We start from the raw sequence: 17346 nt of genomic DNA, 5'->3' as shown, positions 1-17346 counted from the left end.
ACATTGAACATGTACATGTATTCAGCTTCATGTAGTAATGACGAAGTGCAATATCAGAGTAGGTAGATATTTTAGGGACAGTTCTTATTTCTTTCTGTTTGAAAAAGCATTATGCAGGTCAGATTTTTATGTTGTGTATGGCAGGGTATTTTGTGGGCTTTACGGTAAGCCTGGGGACATTGTTAAGTCCTTCATTTACTCTCAGTCATATGAGGACATGCCAGTTGTAAGCCTGCTGTTTACTGGGCTCAGACATGTTCTACTACAGCTGGGGGAGGCCATGGACTGAGCACACATACCCTGAGAGTGTGTGACAGGTCTCTGCAACAGCCTCACTAACTCAGCTTTGTGTGATAGCTAACTGTGACATGTCACTGTGAGGGTAAGTGACAATTGTGTAATAAACTCAGTCACCCTGTATGTATATCTGTATGTATAGGTGTAATAGACTCTAATCTACACAGGCAGTGATATACTTACCTGTAGTACATGTACAGAGGGTCCTGTCTTCACGGCTAGGGGAGACTGTCTAAGAATTTCAGACCTGTGTGATTTATTTGGGTTATCTGTGTACTTAGGTTTGTCAATCGATGTCTGAGTGGATAATGCTGTTTTATCTCCAGCAGACTTTTGCAAGTTTTCACTGAGTGAGTTGTTTACCCAGACTACTTTGTATTTGTTTTTGCTGCTTTCATGTGCTGTATAAAGTCAGAACTAATTTTAACTCTGCCAATCAGAAGGAGATGTGAAGGATCAGTGGAGATGTTGACAGGTACATCTGAGCAGCATTATAGCTACAGACTACCCCAAATGACCTAAACTATCGCCAACAAAAGTGCACTGTTAGACGCAAATAAATGTCTTAGTGTTACTTTTCTACTAGGATATCATCCCACCCATCCTGGAAACTTTAAAGCACCTTTCCAATTCAACAAAACTCTGAGAATCAAGAATAATGAGCAAGGTAGATGTGAACAAAAGTTGAGGTCATTAAGGTTACAGCAGATAAAGTTTTCTGTTTTCTGGTTTGCTTTGATTTAAAACATTGTGTTCAGTTTGTTGGCAAATATCCTGTGAAGTAGTTTTCCCCTGTGAACCTGACAAAAACAACCTGGCACCAAGAAGGGGTTGTAAAGAGCGAATACATCCACTCATACCTTGCATGGTTTGTCAGTTGAAGTTTGACATGGTATTTCTAGTGTGGCCTGCCCGGCTGGTATTGATATGGACCAATAGTAAGCACAACAGATGCATGTGTGCTAGCTGGGAGCAGGATGGCCTTTGTGAAATGCCAAATAAAGAGGTCAATAGCTCCGAAATATTTGCATTGGTAAACCTGGCTTTAAATAGGTTTTATTGCGTGCAAAATTATGTTCTTGACAAAGGATACTAAGAGGCAGAGAAATGTAGGTATGTCGGGTTTAGAATTATGTTTCTTTTGGTTATGTGTGGATGAGTGAGATTTCAATGTCTAGTGTTCCGGCCTTCACTGTGAAGCTGTAACCTCTGACCCAGGAATCAGAGCCTCCCTGTTGGCCATGATAGTCTCTGGTCACATAGAGGGGATTTCATGCTCAATACAATATCAGGAGTTAAATATCCAGTTGCAGGGATTGGTATGTGATAGCCAGAAAACACTGGGGACTAGAATGTAAATAACATTTCCCCAATATGTCAGGTTATAGGCCTACTTGTGTGTGCTCAGTCATTGTATGTGTGTGAGAAGTTATGTAATCTGTAGGGGGAGACTTTTCTGTAATCTCTGAAGTTCTCCTGAAAGCTTGTCTTACATATCCCTGGTAGACTTGGGAGATGGTGATGGGGCACCTGCTGTTCACTGTGTCAGGTGACCAGACTGGATAAAACAGGGACACAGATACAGCTGGTTTGAATTATTCACTCTTTTTTAAAGTTGTATAGATTATTGAGTATACCAGTATATACTTGTACATGGTGCTGTATTAATGTAACCTGGTGACTTTTTTGAATGTGTGATTAAAATCTTGAATATATACATAAATATTGTTGTACATGTGCATGCTGCGTTCAATGCATCTGGCACACTGGAAATAGTTTCTCAAACAGGACTGAACAGTTTCAGAAATTTATTCGTGCCTTAGGCATTGAAGTCTATTTGAAGCAGAAGGAGCCTTTGGAAGGTCATGTTACTGCTGACACAATTTAGCAGCGGTTGTAATTTGATGATTGAGAACATGTGTTAAGAACTGCAGTTTTAATGCCAAAGTGGAACATGAACACATACTAATATAATGATTGTATAACTGCTTATTTCATTGGTGTACTTTTTCAAAATTCAAACAATACTTAATATATGAACCTTAAATGGTTTTTATACTCGTCCTAATTTTGCTTAAAACAAAAGTATGATCTGGTGGCAAAAAAAACGTTTGCAGCATTTGGTGAGTCTATTTCCTTGCCATGTCACTCAGTCAATCAGCTTGTATGATTTCTGATACAGTAACAAAGAGTGTTTGAACTTACAGGTATTTTGTATAGTGTGTATGTAACCTTGCATTTGTCAGAATACTGCATTAAATAAACAATTGGCCAAAAATGAGGATGTAAATGAGTATGATGGCAGATAAAGTTCCTGTATGTAGTCTACAGACCTGTCATATTAAGGGTAGCATGTGGATTGTGGTTGATAGAAAGCATTCCTAAAGCTGTCTGTAGAGTCTACCCTAAAGCCACTGGGACAGTAGGGGAGGGACCCCACAGGATGCCTATATCCTCCAGGTCAGATGTGTTTTAAAGCCATATATGTTCTACATAAAAGGGTAGCATGCCCCTGGCCCAACACCAGATTTAAAGGGAATGTGTCATAAATTAAACCAAGGCACTTTGAATGGACTGAGTATGTGAGCCCATTGTTCGGTGTGCCCAGCTATTGCACAATTTACAGAGATAGCTTGTCTCGTATACCACAGCCTTGCAGGGGGTGCTGTCCAAGTTCTAACCCCAATACCTGAACCATTTAAAGTGCAGTAGATCCTTAAACCTGTCAGGTATGCCGGGCACACAAAACCCCTGCTCCAGACACTCGGTCTTAAATATCCGTCCTGTTTTCCCCACGGCAACAGCTGCCAATTTAAGATTCGATCTCTCAAATTCAGATACCCAATAAACCCTAGCAGGCCTACAAATGTGAACCCACATTCCTTATCTAGAGCATGTTATGTCATCATCTGAAAGACTCCAACTTCAATCATGTTCTAACGGTTCAACATTAACCACAAACCTGCACAGATATAGGACATCAAGGTTGAAGTTAAATATAAAGAACCTCCCTGGCTGCATTTCAGTTTCTTTTCACTAGAGAGGTCAACCCAGTTGTTTGGAACATTACAAAGTGTACATACTCTATTTCTTCTAATTTCTGTGACAGCGGGTCTGCTCATTTTAGCCCGTATACATGTAACTCTAGCAGAAATATTTAGTTTTGTTTTTCTCAGATGGTTAGACCATCTAATGAACAACATACTCATATATTTACGTTTTGAGAAAGCTGGGAAAGAAATGTAATCTTCTGCTTTTAGCACTACTAGCATGTAATTAGTAATATATATGGCACTGTCTCAGTTTGATCATTTCATTATCGTTCTTAATGAAACATGTATAGCTCTTATTGTATGTTTACATTACCATTTTGGATTTGATTACATAACATGAAGGTGAGAAAGGTGAGAATATGCCATGTTTTCCTGCACTGTCTGTGAGCACAAAGGCGTTTATAATACTGACTGTAGATCATTGCTCCATTGGCCCATACACTTACAGGTAGATGCATGCTGCTAGCTGCTAGATCATTGCTCCATTGGCCCATACACTTACAGGTAGATGCATGCTGCTAGCTGCTAGATCATTGCTCCATTGGCCCTTACACTTACAGGTAGATGCATGCTGCTAGCTGCTAGATCATTGCTCCATTGGCCCATACACTTACAGGTAGATGCATGCTGCTAGCTGCTAGATCATTGCTCCATTGGCCCTTACACTTACAGGTAGATGCATGCTGCTAGCTGCTAGATCATTGCTCCATTGGCCCATATACTTACAGGTAGATGCATGCTGCTAGCTGCTAGATCATTGCTCCATTGGCCCATACACTTACAGGTAGATGCATGCTGCTAGCTGCTAGATCATTGCTCCATTGGCCCATACACTTACAGGTAGATGCATGCTGCTAGCTGCTAGATCATTGCTCCATTGGCCCTTACACTTACAGGTAGATGCATGCTGCTAGCTGCTAGATCATTGCTCCATTGGCCCATACACTTACAGGTAGATGCATGCTGCTAGATTCAGGGCTTGTTTGGAAGATAAAACAAGCAGGTATTTGAGGGCTGATGTATGAGTTGTCAGTCGTGTCATAGCATGCAAGGGACATAGCTAGGAGTGACCTGTTTAGAACAAGTGCTTTACCTGAGCTTATGTCACACTGTCTACCAGGAGACACCCCAGCCTTTGGCCAATCAAAATAGTTGCTAGCACTCAGTAAGATATTCTAGATGATAAGGTATATGTAATAGTCTTTGCTTTCTGCTCTCTGTGGGATGATATGCAGGCATTTATGTTCTTTTACAACAAATGCTACATAGGTGGAATGTGGTTTATTGGCATTAGTGTTTTGTGCACAAGCTAGGAATTACTGACAAAACAAGTTCTAATTTTCATTGATAGATTTTAATGATAAATTTATAGCCAAAAAGACAAGGGGTGATCTCCATGTTGAGGTTTGGGATTTGAATGAGTGGGAATAAACATGCTGGAGATGGATGGGGTGTGTGCAGGTAGAATGTATTTTATTGTTTAGGGGAAAAGTGAGCATACAGAATCTTTAAAGAGTCTTGACACCAAATGGCAAAAATCTTGGATGGTTCAATCTCTCTCAGTGACTCTCCTTTAATATCCAAAGCTGTGTTCAGATTAGTGGAACATGAAAATACTCATTATCCTAGCCGAGTTCAATCCTAGATGTACGTAGTGATATGGGGATAAAGTAGACACCATATTCCCAGAAGCTTGCCAAGAGTGAGAAGTATGAACCTTATTAGTTTTGATCAAATATTGTGAAATCAGAAAATGATTATAATACACTGTTACATGTTATATTACACAGTTACATGTTATATTACAGTGTTACATGTTATATTATACTGTTACATGTTATATTACACTGTTTCATGTTATTCACAAGCATCTAGCTTAAACCTTGCAGGCCTTGCAAGACGAATGAACATTAATGTATTTTTATGAACATTTTGAATAAATTGTAATTTATTATTTTCATAAATTGAGAAAGGAAGTGCTTATATATAATGTTATTCATATTGTTACAGGTCCCGGTGTAGGTTACATTCTTCATGTGTAGTATGACACACCCCTGCCATGTGGCTGTCATGTGAATCTGCTGGACAAAAGTTTGTTGTCAGCATTGAGCACAGCCTCTAGTTCATTAAACTTATGTTCATAGTTGTAATAGAGAATAATATACGTCGAGGAAACTCACCACACCCACCACCATGCAGGTACCTGCGAGGATAGAATTCTAGACTGGAGCCCTTGGCCTTGATGGGTTTGTTGGTTTGCTTGATTACAATTATTTCACCGCAATGTTTTTGTTGTAACAGGCTGGTCATAGTGCCAACATATTCATTGTGCTGCCTAACTAAATTGACATGCTAAAGTTAATTTCTGTAACTCTCTTATAGTGTAAGTAACTCGGATAATCATCTAAATGTTTGCTGTCAGGTGTGAAGTCTGATGCATGTTAAGAGTTGCACACCTGAATTCTTCACATAGCGGACTGCATGCATGGTTGTTTTGCTTTGTGCAGATGCACATGTAGATATGTTACTGTGACAAACATCTTAAATATATCTGCATGGTGGACAATTGAACCTTCGCCTATGTTATCCCATATAATCAGATGTTACACATGTATGAGTTTAGACCTCAGACAGGTAATGACTCAGTACAGGTGAGTTGTAGTCCAGTCAGGCATGTTATATGATAGGACGTTGGTCACGCTCTTGCATCAGAGCAGGTCATGTATAAATCTAGCTGCTGCAATCAGTGCTGGCAGAGTGAGGGTGGTATGGCTTGAGGTGAACACTTCTGGGAAGGCTTGGAGATTAACTGTGTACCTGATCAATACTGCAGATTTAAAGATGATCAGCGCATGTCAGGTTGAGGGGTAATGCAAGAATTATGGAGTTACTAGAATTGCTCAAGCTTTAAACAGTCTGTAAGTTTTTACATGCCCTCAGAATACAATTCTGTACATGTGTACACAGGTATTATGCTGTTTTATTATGCTCAATAGGGACATGACTGGGTCCTTTGTTTTTGTCAGAAATAGATTTGCACGTTGATTTGCATTGCTTTGTCTAGGATTTTTATAGAGTGTGTGTATTTTGGCTGCGATCACACACAGACGCACATCAGGTAATTTGTCTCAGTGAAATTGTATCAGCAAGACACAGAATGTCAGTAGATCATGCTTAGAGCTGATGGGTAAAAATCCCCATGGATAAAATACATAAACACCTGAGCATTGCTGGGTTATAAGGCTTGTAAGGTGTTTCCATGAAAATACTGTAACAGAAAGGACTAGACAGCCTTAAGTGGGACGTTGTGAATTCCGCCTCGGCGTACCTGTACAGGTATCACACACAAGTGTGCCATCTGAAAGCAGACCTAGCATCTGTAATATAAAAGGGTCGCTCTGGCTAATGTCATGCAGACACAGTCCTGTTACTGGTAAGCCTAATATAGACACCCCCATTGTGCTGTGATTTCCCTGGGTGTGGGCCGCAGGTCATCTGACAAAGGCTGACATCTTGTCCAGGCCTTATTACACATGAATGTGCTGTAGGTCATGAAATGGGGATTAGTTATGTCAGATCTCCAGATGTCTCTCTACCTACCTGAACATCACAGGGTTGGTAACTCTTACAGGTAAGGTTTGTGTCCATTCACCTACCTGAACGCCACAAGTATGGTAACCCTTACAGGTAAGGTTTGTGTCCATTCACCTACCTGAACGCCATGAGTATGGTAACCCTTACAGGTAAGGTTTGTGTCCATTCACCCACCTGAACGTCACAGGTATGGTAAGCCTTACGGGTAAGGTTTGTGTTTATTCACCTACCCGAATGTCACAGGTATTGTAACTCTTGCAGGTAAGGTTTGTGTCCATTCACCTACCTGAAAGTCACAGGTATTGTAACCCTTATGAGTAAGCTTTGTGTCCATTCAGCTATCTGAATGTCACAGGTATGGTAACCCTTACAAGATAAGGTTTGTGTCCATTCACCTACCTGAATGTCACAGGTATTGTAACCCTTACGGGTAAGCTCTGTGTCCATTCACCTACCTGAATTTCATAGGTATGGTAACCTGTACAAGGTAAGGTTTATGTCCACTCACCTACCTGAATGTCACATGTATGGTGACCCTTACGGGTAAGCTTTGTGTCCAGTCACCTACCTGAATGTCACAGGTATTGTAACCCTTGCTGGTAAGGTTTGTGTCCATTCGCCTACCTGAACATAACATGTATTGTAGCCCCTACAGGAATGGTTTGTAAGGAATAGCAACTGCATGCTAATTGCAAATGGAGTTGTTTTTCAAAGTAAACTTTAGTCACCTACATATGATGAAATCTGAAATACTCGCCGCTAGGAAGTTGTCTTATGGGTTATCACAGTATAGAAAATGTAGCCCTCCAAGGTTCCGTTTTTCTGCATGTGGTCACGTGTGATTTTGTAGACAACCACTGATGGTTTTCACCTTCCATGGAATAGGGCCATGAAAAGCTTAATGAAGGATTAGTGAGTTTAGGTATTAAACTCTTGTTTGTTTTGTCAGTCCCACACCTTGAATGGCCATGATCTGTGTTTATATGTCAACATTTATACATGAAGGTGCACCTCCACTGTGGTATGTGGTATCTGGGGCATGCACATCTGACATGTTGTGTAACAACAGTGACAGGGATTCACTTCGCACAGATGTGAAAAGGCCAGTGTGCATGTCGTGTAGCTTGTATATCTTATGCGTGCTCATGGCGTGTTTTACAAGTGCTGTGACAATACTCGCCTTTGTGCTATTTCACATAAGAACCTTTGGTACGAGAATGTGGCTGTATGTCAGATTTTTGCAAGTTCTATATAGAGGTTATGAAGTACCGCAACAATAACAGAAAAAAGCCCTGAAAAATCTGGACCACCGAACAAGGAGTGTACATTAGGCCAATGTATTGTAGCAGCATGTCCAGTGTGTTAATTGCAGATAGGCATGTTGATGCTAATGGCGCGTTGTCTCTCATAGGCAATCCCTGATGGATGTGGACAAATCAGATGGAGAGCCTTTAGCATCTGGCTCAGTTCTGTACAGATATACAGATATATACAAGGGTATGATTTCATTTGTGATGTCGATTTAGATAAAAGGAAAGTCTAGACACCAGGCATTTTTGTTAGAGATATAATGCAAACTGTTGATAACCCCTGACATCTCCATGCGAGCACTCAAATCTTTTCCAGGCTGCAAAGCTCCGAATTTGAGTTCATTATTTTAATGATGGTTTTAAGGTGTTGACGAGCATACGATTTAATTTAATTTATTTGTAGCAGTATGGTGAATGGCGAATTTTCAAGATTCCCTCTTGTGCTTTTACACTATCGAGTATCAGACTTGAGTTGATTTCAGCAACATACATGCATGGACGTGTACATGTGTTTTTATAACTTGGCCTGTTATTGCAGGATCTATATAAAGTATGTTCTTGTACCCCCAAGCAAATCCCTTAGCTCTCTTGATGTGACCTCATGAGTGATGAGGGCAGGGGGTGAGGAGCGATTAAAGTAAGAATAGCTACCTGAGTCTGCACAGTTGTACATTGTTCTGGAATAAGCTTGGCTAAAAGTCTTATGCGGGTCAAGACTTTCAGTGAGGTAATTATCATATAGCTCTTCAGGGGAGACATTTCAGGCATGTACCAGTAGGACATACCACAACATGAATTGTGGGAATACTTGAGAAGATATATGTGGCATAAATATTAGCCCTTTATTGTATTCCTCATTAATGTTTCATGATAGTGACATTGTTTTTTGAAAGCTCATATAGTGTACTGTGTTTGGAGCATGGGCTTCCATATATAGTCACATCATCTGTCAGGAAATGAAAAGCATTATGTACAATAATACAGGTTCCTCCAGTCTGGGTAGGAATGTACATTCCACATGCTGCATAGTTCTCTTAATTAACTTACTAATTTTTGGGTCTTTTTTTTAGCATTTTATTTAATGCATTGATCACATGTATACATGCAGACATTATTGGTGAATGATTGCAGTGGTCACAGTATTACCCAGCCTGATCATTGAATGATTGCAGTGGTGACAGTATTAACCAGCCTGATCATTGAATGATTGCAGTGGTCACAGTATTACCCAGCCTGATCATTGAATGATTGCAGTGGTGACAGTATTACCCAGCCTGATCATTGAATGATTGCAGTGGTGACAGTATTACCCAGCCTGATCATTGAATGATTGCAGTGGTGACAGTATTACCCAGCCTGATCATTGAATGATTGCAGTGGTGACAGTATTACCCAGCCTGATCATTGAATGATTGCAGTGGTCACAGTATTACCCAGCCTGATCATTGAATGATTGCAGTGGTGACAGTATTACCCAGCCTGATCATTGAATGATTGCAGTGGTGACAGTATTACCCAGCCTGATCATTGAATGATTGCAGTGGTGACAGTATTACCCAGCCTGATCATTGAATGATTGCAGTGGTCACAGTATTAGCCAGCCTGATCATTGAATGATTGCAGTGTTTACAGTATTACCCAGCCTGATCATTGAATGATTGCAGTGGTGACAGTATTACCCAGCCTGATCATTGAATGATTGCAGTGGTGACAGTATTACCCAGCCTGATCAGTGAATGATTGCAGTGGTGACAGTATTACCCAGCCTGATTAGTGAATGATTGCAGTGGTGACAGTATTACCCAGCCTGATCATTGAATGATTGCAGTGGTGACAGTATTACCCAGCCTGATCATTGAATGATTGCAGTGGTGACAGTATTACCCAGCCTAATCATTGAATGATTGCAGTGTTTACAATATGACAAGCCTGATCAGTGAGTAATTGCAGTGTTTACAGTATGACTAGCCTGATCAGTGAGTGATTGCAGTGTTTACAATATGACTAGCCTGATCAGTGAATGATTGCAGTGTTTACAATATGACAAGCCTGATCGGTGAGTGACTGCAGTGTTTACAATATGACAAGCCTGATCAGTGAGTGATTGCAGTGTTTACAATATGACAAGCCTGATCAGTGAATGATTGCAGTGTTTACAATATGACAAGCCTGATCAGTGAGTGATTGCAGTGTTTACAATATGACAAGCCTGATCAGTGAGTGACTGCAGTGTTTACAATATGACAAGCCCGATCAGTGAGTGATTGCAGTGTTTACAGTATGACTAGCCTGATCAGTGAGTGATTGCAGTGTTTACAGTATGACTAGCCTGATCAGTGAGTGACTGCAGTGTTTACAATATGACAAGCCTGATCGGTGAATGATTGCAGTGTTTACAATGACAAGCCTGATCAGTGAGTGATTGCAGTGTTTACAGTATGACTAGCCTGATCAGTGAGTGACTGCAGTGTTTACAATATGACAAGCCTGATCGGTGAGTGACTGCAGTGTTTACAATATGACGAGCCCGGTCAGTGAATGATTGCAGTGTTTACAATATGACAAGCCTGATCGGTGAATGATTGCAGTGTTTACAATATGACAAGCCTGATCGGTGAGTGATTGCAGTGTTTACAATATGACAAGCCTGATCAGTGAGTGATTGCAGTGTTTACAGTATGACTAGCCTGATCAGTGAGTGACTGCAGTGTTTACAATATGACAAGCCTGATCAGTGAGTGACTGAAGTGTTTACAATATGACAAGCCTGATCAGTGAGTGATTATACACAGACTTGAGGAGATGTATATTGAAATATTGCTGTACAATGTATTAAGAATGTACAGAGAATGTTGTATAAACATGTAGATAAACTATGTCTGATTCAAGACAATCATTTTGTGAGCAAAAGTGAAATATGAAAATAAATTCAGATGTACAACGGGTGAAAGATAGAAATATCCTCAAGCAGGATATGTGACTTTCTTGACAACTGTAGATTAATTAATTATACATAATACAAAACTACACCATTAGGTGTTATCATCAAGTGTGTAGCCTGCTGTATGGAGAATACAGGTTTTGCAGTTGTGCAGTTTTGTGTTTTCTGAGACGTAATTAAAAGTTCAAAAACAAATTCCAATTCATCACAAAAACAAGATTTAATTAGTTATTCAGAATTAAGGCCTGTTTTTCCATTGAAACATGTGCAAGAATTTAAACAATAAAAAAATGTAAGGAAATTTCTGGTGTGGTAATTAACTTGATAAACCAAGTGATTAATTAGACTGTGTAATTTATATACATGTGTCCTCATTGAAATGATTAGCTTTCTGTGTACATGTAGCTGACATATGTGATATGTTCCATGAGCACAGGACTAGTACAGAGGAGTATTTACACACATGAAGTGAAGTGACTGACATGGTTAAATATACTTGTACTTTATTTTAAATCTGGGGGCCTCCGTGGCTCAGTTGGCTAGCGCGCTAGCACAGCGTAAAGACCCAGGAGCCTCTCACCAATGCGGTCGCTCACAGAAGTGTGCACTCAAGGAAAAAGGCATTCTGAGCTAATCAGATAGTGGCATGTTTTCTTTAGGAAATGGCCTTGTGGCATTAAAATGGGAGAGAGGTATATGTATTGCTTTACATGGACTTGTGTGGATAAATGTTCAGAAAGCTGTTAATTAAACACGCCCTGACTGGTTCCTTGCTTGACTAAGTTTATAATTATATCACAGTTTTCTCCATTCGCTTTCCATACCTTATTCTCCTGTTGCTTTGTTAGGTGTCTGTTTAAGAACTCAGGTGTGTATGTTGTGGACTCATGTAGATCACAGCACTAAGAACAAGTTCTTCGTGTGGTCTACATGTACCTTGACTTAGTTGGAACCCTATCCATTGCTCATTGGGCAATTTTCACAGGTGCTATAGTTAGGAGAAAACTTGCGAACATATGGTGCAGTTTGAAGTGTGAATGCTGACACCTGTTTACAATTTCAATGAACATGACTGAAAGTTTGAAACTACTCACAGACATTTAGTTTTAGAATCCTAAATGAATATATTGTTAGACTGATTACTTTTGTATGAAAAATGCTAGTACACATCAGATGCTGGTTCAAAAGTAACCTTAGACAGGAATTTCAGAGATTCCCCCTGTCTCACAGATTAGGGGCTTTGGTCACAACAATTTATCCACGATGTGTGACCATTTGTGTAGTCTAACATTCTTTGAAAATCACTCGACTTCCACCAATACGGTGTGTCTAAACTGTACATTGCGTGAGGAACCTACCCCAGCCCTCGGGTTTCTTCCACCTGCCATATGATGTTAAACAGTGTGGAAATTAGTAAACATATGATCTCTTCTCTGAAAAGTTTGTGTTATTCAGATATGATCTTGATGTTATTCAGATATGATCTTGATGTTATTCAGATATGATCTTGATGTTATTCAGATATGATCTTGATGTTATTCAGATATGATCTTGATGTTATTCAGATATGATCTTGATGTTATTCAGATATGATCTTGATGTTATTCAGATATGATCTTGATGTAATTCAGATATGATCTTGATGTTATTCAGATATGATCTTGATGTTATTCAGATATGATCTTGATGTTATTCAGATATCATCTTGATGTTATTCAGATATCATTTTGATGTTATTCAGATATGATCTTGATGTATTGTGGGAATCTTAATGGAGGCATAATATGATCTCTTCTGTTTCCAGATAAAACGTCTCTTGGGAAGTGGACCCTGTGCTAAAAACTGTCACTTGTGTGTTGGAGATCGTCTGCTTTCCTATAACAACACTTCCCTCCAGAACCTTGTCCAGTCAGAATGTATGTCTATTCTGAAGCAGCCGAATGAAAACGTGACATTTACCCTTCTGAGGCCTGCCAACAGCGGACAGCGGCTGCGGATTAGTGTGAACACAAGCAGGAGGAAAGACGTCTCATGGTATTCATCAGGGTTGGACAGTACCTCAGACACCACTGATTCTGACACAGAAGGCAGCTTAACCAATTCCGAGGAGGAGAGTAGTGATCGGTCTGCAGAGCTATCAGTGAACAATTTAGAGAACTACCACCAGCCAGAACTTAATGAGGTGTTTAGCCACAGGCAATTCAAAATAGCTTACGCTGAACCGACTTTAGGCTCACATTTGACACCCATTTCAACCACGTCTGTTGGATCTGAAACGCCAACATCAAAAAGAGAGGTTCATCCTTTTTATACACATGGATTACCTGAATCTTTGAAAATGACTGATTCATCAGCTGAGAAAATTGAGCGCCATGATGCTGCTGTGATTGTGCAGCCTTCAGATTTGGACTGGTTAGATTCTTTGAACAATGTGAAGAGTAATGCACAAACAGCAGATCAGTCTAATGCACAAACAGTAGATCAGTCTTCCGTCAGGATTACCTCTCAAACAGCAGTAAGTTCAAATGACAATGGCCCGCTATTAGACTTTTGCGATGATTTGGTGAACATAGAGCCTCAGGGAACCAAACAGTCTGTGAGTATGTCAAATTCACAGTTACCTCCCCCTGCAGAGTTTGCAGATATGTCCCATCATGCATCTGGTGAAATGTCGAACCAGAATGGACATGGAGATATTTGGGAAAGTGCCTTTTGTGAAACGGAATTTATCACTGAAGCTGATAATGATGTGCCAGTGACAAATATTGATGACTTGTTAGAAAAGACTCAGGGAATCAATCATCAGACCAGCCCTTCTGAAGGGGACTCTGGTTTATTTTCTGAATCATCTGCTTCTGAAAACCTGTTGGATTTTGAAAGAATACAAACACCTGCTGTAGCGCATGAAAGACTGTTTTATCAACCCCCACAAGAAAACACTTCTGGTTATAAACAAGGTTCAGATTTAGGAGATCTTTCGGGTGCTAATACAGAATCTGAGGTAGAGCAAATCCTCAGTGGAAGAGTGGTAGGTGCTACAGACGGAGATGAGGAGGAATCCCTGTCGACATTCTCAAGCCACTCGGGATCCACTGTTATCCACAGAACTGGTAGTGCCTATGAAGAAGTTGAGGATAGCAACAAAGATGTTATGAAAGATGAATCTGAGCCTCAGGATATGAAAACAGATTCCACTTCATCTCACCCAGATGATGTGAAACACTCATGTCTTGATCATGCCCCAAGTAATGAGGAAATCATCACCTTGTCTGTGACAGAGTCAGAGACTTGTGCACCGGACCAGAATTTCCAAGCAAATCTTGACGGAGAGGCTGTTTCTTTGTATACTGGTGAATCTGTGAATGACAGGGAGTCGCCATTACCCTGTGAGCCATGCATTGTGGAAGAACACATGGTTACAGCTCAGCAGAGTCAGCAGAGAGAAGGTGTTTCATTGGAAGACAGTGAACCTGCCAGCTGCGTGGAAGATTACATAACACCTATCCATGCTCCAAGAGACATTGTAATCAACTTGGAAGGGGCCTCTGATGTGCAAATTCCACCAAGATCTTTACCTGATAAAACAGTTTTACCTGAATTAGTGGACAGCTTAGTAGAAGTTTGCAATGCAGATGATGGGAAAGCATCGCTGAAGCAAGAGGAAGAAACCATGAGTGTTTCTGTACAGGAAGAGTTGATAATACCGTCAGACAAAGCAAAGGAGCTAAAAGCAGAAATGTCTCCTACACTGCAGCAGACATGTGCTAATCATGGGTCAGCTGAACAAAATGTATCAGTTGTGCAAGTTTCAGCTTTCATTGAGCAAACACAAAAATATGATTCTGAAGATGCTGCCAAATTCTCTGTTCCGAGCAAACAGGAAAATGAAAGGAACTCGGAGGTGATCATTCCAGTGAAAGCCCCAAGACGGTCACCTCCTGTAAGTTCAAAAGTGGATGACATGGAACATGAACTACTTAAAAAGGAAGCCATGCCTAACTTAGTGGATTCATTGGTACAAAATTTGGATGAGAAAGAGAAAAATGACGAGTTCCTGAAATCAGGCCAAATACAAACGGGTACAGCAGCTGCAGAGGAGGAAAGCATCATTCCTGTACAAGCCTTAAGAGAATCTGGTTCTGTGGTAGCGGAGGAGAATGAGACAAAAGATAACCAGAGTTCCACGGACTTAACTTTAACTGTTGATGAAGAATTGGTGACACCAACAAGTGGAGTAAATGATAATGTAGGTGAACGATCAAATAAGGGAGATGCAATTGATGATAAAGCACAGCTAAGAAATAGTAATTTAATGTTTAATCGTCCAGAACCTTCTCACAGTAAACGCTCTGATATGGAGGTTTCTAATAAGGACCAGACAAATAAAAGCCGTAAGTCCAGGCGGGATGATCCAGATGTCATTGTCCCAGTAAAAGTTCCCAGGCGGCCTGATGCTACTGATTCAATTGCTGCAGATATGACAGTTAGTGGCCAACCAAAAGATGAAGTATTTCCCAAGTTAGTGGATTCTCTGGTCCAACATTTAGAAGGTAATGGACAATCTCGTGTTGTTAATTCAGCTGAACAAACAGGTGTTCTTGTGCAGGAGGATAACATTGTGCCATTGGCAGTGCCTAGAGAATCTGCTTCACCACCAGTTGATGAAATGTTTCTCAATGAAGTGGAAGATGATGATGTTCAGACAACTAATGTATGTGATGTAATGATTGATATAAGTGCATCAAGTGAATTGGTCAAACCTGATGACAGTTCTGTGGCCTTAAATGGACACCATGAATCTGCCAACAGTTTTGTTTCTCCACAATCGTTCAATCCATCATCTACCTCATTGATCTCAAGTCAACAAGAATCTTCCGAGACCCCTAATCTTGCAAACAATCAAACCAATGGTATGAAGAATCAGGGCCATCTCGAAAATATTTTACCGGTTAAAGCTTCCAGACGTAGCCCAGACACGAAAAACACAGAAATTGAGAAGGCAGAAAAAGTCAACAGTCAGCCATTTGTGGACCAACTTGTTACCCAACTTGAATCTGCTGATAAACACTTCACAACGAAATTAGAAATAACCGAACCAGCAGTTGTGATAAAGGAGGATACGATTGTTCCTGTGACAAAGCCTATGGAGCAAGCCCGAGAAACACCTAGTCTTAATGACAGAGGTATAGAGGCGCATGCTCTTTCATCTGATATCAAAATAATCCCGGTTGTGGTAAAATCAGTAGATGTTAAAACTGAGAAATCACCAGCAGAAACAAACACTGACACTCCATCGTTGTCCACATCTGATGGAATTACTGGGGAAAAATCAGATGAGGTTAGACCTGAGCCTTTAAAGCCGAAAAACATTGAGGAATCATTACGAGAGTCTCCAAAAGAAGAAAATCTCATAACTTCTACAGAGAGCAACTCCGGAGTCTCCAGAAATAGTTCTACTCTGCCGCCAGCCTTGGCTCCAGTAACTGTAGCTGATCATTCTGTCTCAAGGAGACTCCCAAGCATTAAAGCCTTCACAGCGAGGGGTTTCACACCAATCAAATTGAATTCTTTGGGATCTTCCTCAGTGATAAAAACTGTAAGTCTGGACAGGTCAAAGATCAACAGGCTATCTGGTGCAAACATTCAACCAGCACCTGTTCCGTCTTTCAAGCTGGCTGAAATTAACAAGCGGTCAGAGACGGGTCCATTCCAGATTGACCTTCTCTCAGGAATTCTTGGATTAGGCATCAAGGTGACGAGGAAGCCTGATGGCTTTTATAGGATTTCTGACATTCAAAGAAACAGCCCTGTTGAGAAAAGTGGCCATATAAGGTATGGTTTCTTTGCCATTTTTGTCTGAACAATATTCATTACGTTAAATTTATATTATAATGTTCTGCCAGATTTCCCCAAACATTGGTGTAAAGAAACATGTTGCAATGATCCTTTGACATAAAGTTGCCGAAAACTGTATTTCTGAGGAATTAATCTGGCGTTTTATGTATTTCATTGGAGGTTTATTTGGTGTATTTGTTGGCTTTATATGATTCAGAGTTGGAAAGCTCACCGAATACAATCTGACGGCCAAGTACCTGGCCAGTTTTATGAACCAGCTGGAATGAATTTAAACAGTGTTTCTTTGGTCGGCAGA

At 40.4% G+C, this 17346-nt stretch overlaps 1 protein-coding gene across 5 annotated transcripts in view; it reads left to right on the top strand.

Annotated features, from left to right (window-relative positions):
- LOC135472268 (uncharacterized) overlaps positions 1 to 17346 on the top strand; it is a 60152-nt gene that overhangs the window by 34570 nt on the left and 8236 nt on the right. For 3 of the 5 annotated variants that reach the window (XM_064751686.1, XM_064751688.1, XM_064751689.1), the window contains one exon: positions 13000 to 17027. In XM_064751686.1, coding sequence (XP_064607756.1) covers positions 13000 to 17027 — 4028 coding nt within the window. Of the gene's footprint in view, positions 1 to 338; positions 383 to 6923; positions 6982 to 12999; positions 17028 to 17346 lie in introns of those variants that run through there. The other 2 variants (XM_064751690.1, XM_064751691.1) reach the window with 2 other exon arrangements.

The sequence above is a fragment of the Liolophura sinensis genome, chromosome 8 (assembly GCF_032854445.1).
Source record: "Liolophura sinensis isolate JHLJ2023 chromosome 8, CUHK_Ljap_v2, whole genome shotgun sequence".
NCBI classification, from domain to species: Eukaryota; Metazoa; Mollusca; class Polyplacophora; order Chitonida; family Chitonidae; genus Liolophura; species Liolophura sinensis.
This window is presented reverse-complemented; position numbering and strand designations above follow the sequence as displayed.